The 3442-nt window shown below is 43.6% G+C and overlaps 1 protein-coding gene across 1 annotated transcript in view; it reads left to right on the forward strand.

The window, feature by feature from the left end:
* Positions 1-2399: 2399 nt before the first annotated feature.
* SLC25A4 (solute carrier family 25 (mitochondrial carrier; adenine nucleotide translocator), member 4) overlaps positions 2400-3442 on the forward strand; it is a 4168-nt gene continuing 3125 nt past the window's right edge. Inside the window, exon 1 of the mRNA XM_006834436.1 lies at positions 2400-2616. Coding sequence (XP_006834499.1) covers positions 2506-2616 — 111 coding nt within the window. The 5' untranslated portion in view covers positions 2400-2505. The remainder of the gene's footprint in view (positions 2617-3442) is intronic.

The following is a 3442-nucleotide window of genomic DNA, read 5'->3' on the forward strand; positions in this document are numbered from 1 at the left end:
CTGACTAGAAGAGACCCATGTATTTGTTCATTCCAAGGAAAGGCAATCCAATAGGATGCAAAAATCATCAAACAATATCATTATTATCACATGCAAGTAAAATTTTGCTAATCATTTTTCAAAAATAGTTGCAGCTATAGCATGATCAGGGAATGGCCAGAAATTCAATGCTGTGGATACCATTGTTATCAGATGGGTCTAGGCTGAAAGCATAGAATACTAGAAAAATGTTTACTTATGTTTTGTTGACTATACAAAGGCATTCTACTGTGGGATCATAACAAATTATGGATAAGATTTTGAGAATAGGAATTCTAAAGTACCTAATTATGCTCCTGTGGAACCTGTATATAGACCAAGGGGCATTCATTTGAACAGAACAAGAGTGTGCTGTATGGGTTAAAGTCAGGAAAGGTGTGTGTCAGGGTTGGATCCTTTCATCATATTAATCTAATCTTTAGGTTGAGCAAATAATCCAAGAAACCAGACTATATGAAGAACATGGCATCAGGATTAAAGGAAGTTTGATTAAAAACCTGTGAAATGTGGATGATGTAGCCATGCTTACTGAAAGCAAAGAGGACTTCAAGCAGTAACAGGTGGAGATCAAAGACTATAGCCTTCAGTATGAATTACACCTCAACAAATAGAAAACAAAAATCCTCACAACTGAACCAATATGTAACATTATATAAACAGAAAAGATTGAAGTTGTCAAGGATTTCACTTTATTTGGATCGACAATCAACACACATGGAAGCAGCAGCCAAGAAATCTATGTACAATGTATTATTGCACTGGGAAACTATGCTACAAAAGACCTCTTAAAAATACTTATTAGCAATGATGTCACTTGGAGCCTGATCCAACTCATGGTATTTTCAATCACCTCATATACATGCAAAAACTAGACAATGGAAGACCAAAGAAAATTGATGCCTTTAAATTACAATGCTGGTAAAGAACATTGAAAGTACCATGGACTGCCAATAGAACAAACAAATCTTGTAAGAAGTCTAGCCAGAGTGCTCCTTAGAAGCCAGGACATCAAACTTAGTCTCATGTACTTTGAACATCTTCTGAGGAGGGACCAGTCTCTGGAGAAGGACATGAAGAGATAGGTTGAAACAGTGTTTGCAACAATGTGCTCAAACACAGCAATTGCTGTGAGAATAGTACAGGACTGGGCAATGATTCCTTCTGTCTTACAGAGGTTCACCATGAGTCAGAACTAACTGGATGACACTTAACAACAATGCACCCCGTCCGAGCTGTCAGTATGCAATTACAATCATGGATTCTGTCTGTATGTACTATAAGCATGTACTGTTGTTTTGTTGTTGCTGGTGTTTTGACAGTCACTAATCTTGTCAAATTTTCTGGTGTTTTACCTACAATATCGAGGCAAGTAGTATTTGTGGGCCTGTATCAAGAATTTTTTTGAGAATCAAGTAGTAATTAAAGGAAACGTAGAAAACTCAAAAAGTTACATTGTAATGTTGCAACTGATAATGTTGTAATTCACTATAGAAAAATTTTTTAATTTTGTTCCTAGAATTAACATAATTTAGAACATTACATTTTAATCACTTGCAACTATATTTATCACATATTATTCTATGGTTTAAATTGACAACAAAGATTACTCAGGATTCTGTATGGTTTGGTATGGAGGGGGAGTGACAACCAGGAGTTACCACACAAGGTGACACCAGTGTGACTTCAACCGTAGTGATGCCACTGCCAAGCGCATACATATTTCATAACAGAATGAATGATAGCACGATTGAATGAAGACAAGAGGGTGAGAGATTATCAGAGAAGATTATTGGATTATAGGGGGCAATCACAGCATAAAATGAATTTTGATTTATATATTAGGATACTAATTTGTTTAAGTGAGTGCACAATTCTGAAGAGACCCAAATCCGAACAGTAGACTCTGGTGCAAAAACAGCGATACATGGCAGGAGGAGGAAAATTCGCCTGAAAATCCAATGGCTAGGACTAGGTGACAAACACGCCTGAGGTCAAAGATGGCCCTGCTTGAGGCATCGGTCCCGTATCTTTTTCCCCAGGACGGCCCCAGCCTAAGCCTTCTTGTGCTATAAATACAGCGACCCACATGCTGCAGTGACATGGTGTTCCCTCTGTTCGCCGGGACAGATAACATTAATGTGCCCTTTAAATGTCCCAAGCTGAAGGCACAGCCCCCGGCCCACCCCTGCCTCCCGGAAGCACCTTCGCCCCCTATGTCCTCTGCAGAGGAGCAGGACCGGCCGGGGTGTCCAAGCACCTGCCCAGCCAATGCGCAATGCGCGCACTGCCCGGGGTCCCTCCTCCTCTCGCGAGAGACCGGGAGGGGGATATAAGGAGGGCTGCGGGGCCAGGGGAGCGGTCCCTTCGCTTTGCGCAGGGTCGGAGACGGAGTGGCGGTGCCTGGCTGGAGCGTAACCGAGAGCGCGAGAGCGGCTCATTGAAGGTACACAGCGTCCAGCTAGCATCATGGGTGATCAAGCTTTGAGCTTCGTGAAGGATTTCCTGGCAGGTGGCATCGCCGCTGCCGTCTCCAAGACTGCGGTCGCCCCCATCGAGAGGGTGAAGCTATTACTGCAGGTAAGGAGAGCGAACCCGTTTGCTGCGCGGATGCGGGCGCACTGCGGGCGGGACGCGGCGCAAGCCTCAGGGAGCCGGAGGCGCGGGGCTTGGATCCGCAGCAATCTGCGTTTTAGGCCCCAGGTTTGGGCGCTCGGCCCTCGTGAACGGGAAGGTGCCCTCTGCGTAGACAGGTCCAGCGTCAGTAGCAGATTCCTGGTGTCGGGTGGCGCCCAGCGTTCGGGTGTCTATATATGGAAAGCCACCCAGAGTCGCTTTACAGCGAGCCAGATCCTACGCCTGTGACAGCGCTGGCACATCACGTAGGCCTTTTAGGCCAGACTCACCTTTTGATTTTCAGGATTTCCCTTGCACCTTCTTACTTCCCACCTTTTACAATGAAAGTGTCAAAATAATTCTTTGTCGTTAAGATCTCATTTTATGTGTGCCAGGCATTATGCTGACATATGTATCTTTATATTAGACCCAATGCTATTCCCAGTGAACCCCTATATAGAGAAAACCAACTCGACTCCACGGCGCCTAACAACAACAACGACAGAGAAAATACAGTAAATGAATGATCATTTTTACACAATTAAATCACCTTTTCAGTTTATTTAGGGCAGGTAGGTACTGTTTCTTCCCTTTTACAGATAAAGAGTGTGAAGCTTTGAGGACTCCAGAACAAATTTCAGTATAAACCTTGCTCAGCAACTTCCCAAATCTTTTCTTCCTCTACCCGGTCATAACTTCCCCTACTTGCAGATAGTGTTTCAAGGGATTCATAATTTCTCAAGGACTTTATGCATCCTTTATAATCAGCATCCCATTTGCCTCCCCCCTT

This window comes from Chrysochloris asiatica, unplaced genomic scaffold (genome assembly GCF_000296735.1).
Source record: "Chrysochloris asiatica unplaced genomic scaffold, ChrAsi1.0 scaffold00011, whole genome shotgun sequence".
Classification (NCBI taxonomy): Eukaryota; Metazoa; Chordata; class Mammalia; order Afrosoricida; family Chrysochloridae; genus Chrysochloris; species Chrysochloris asiatica.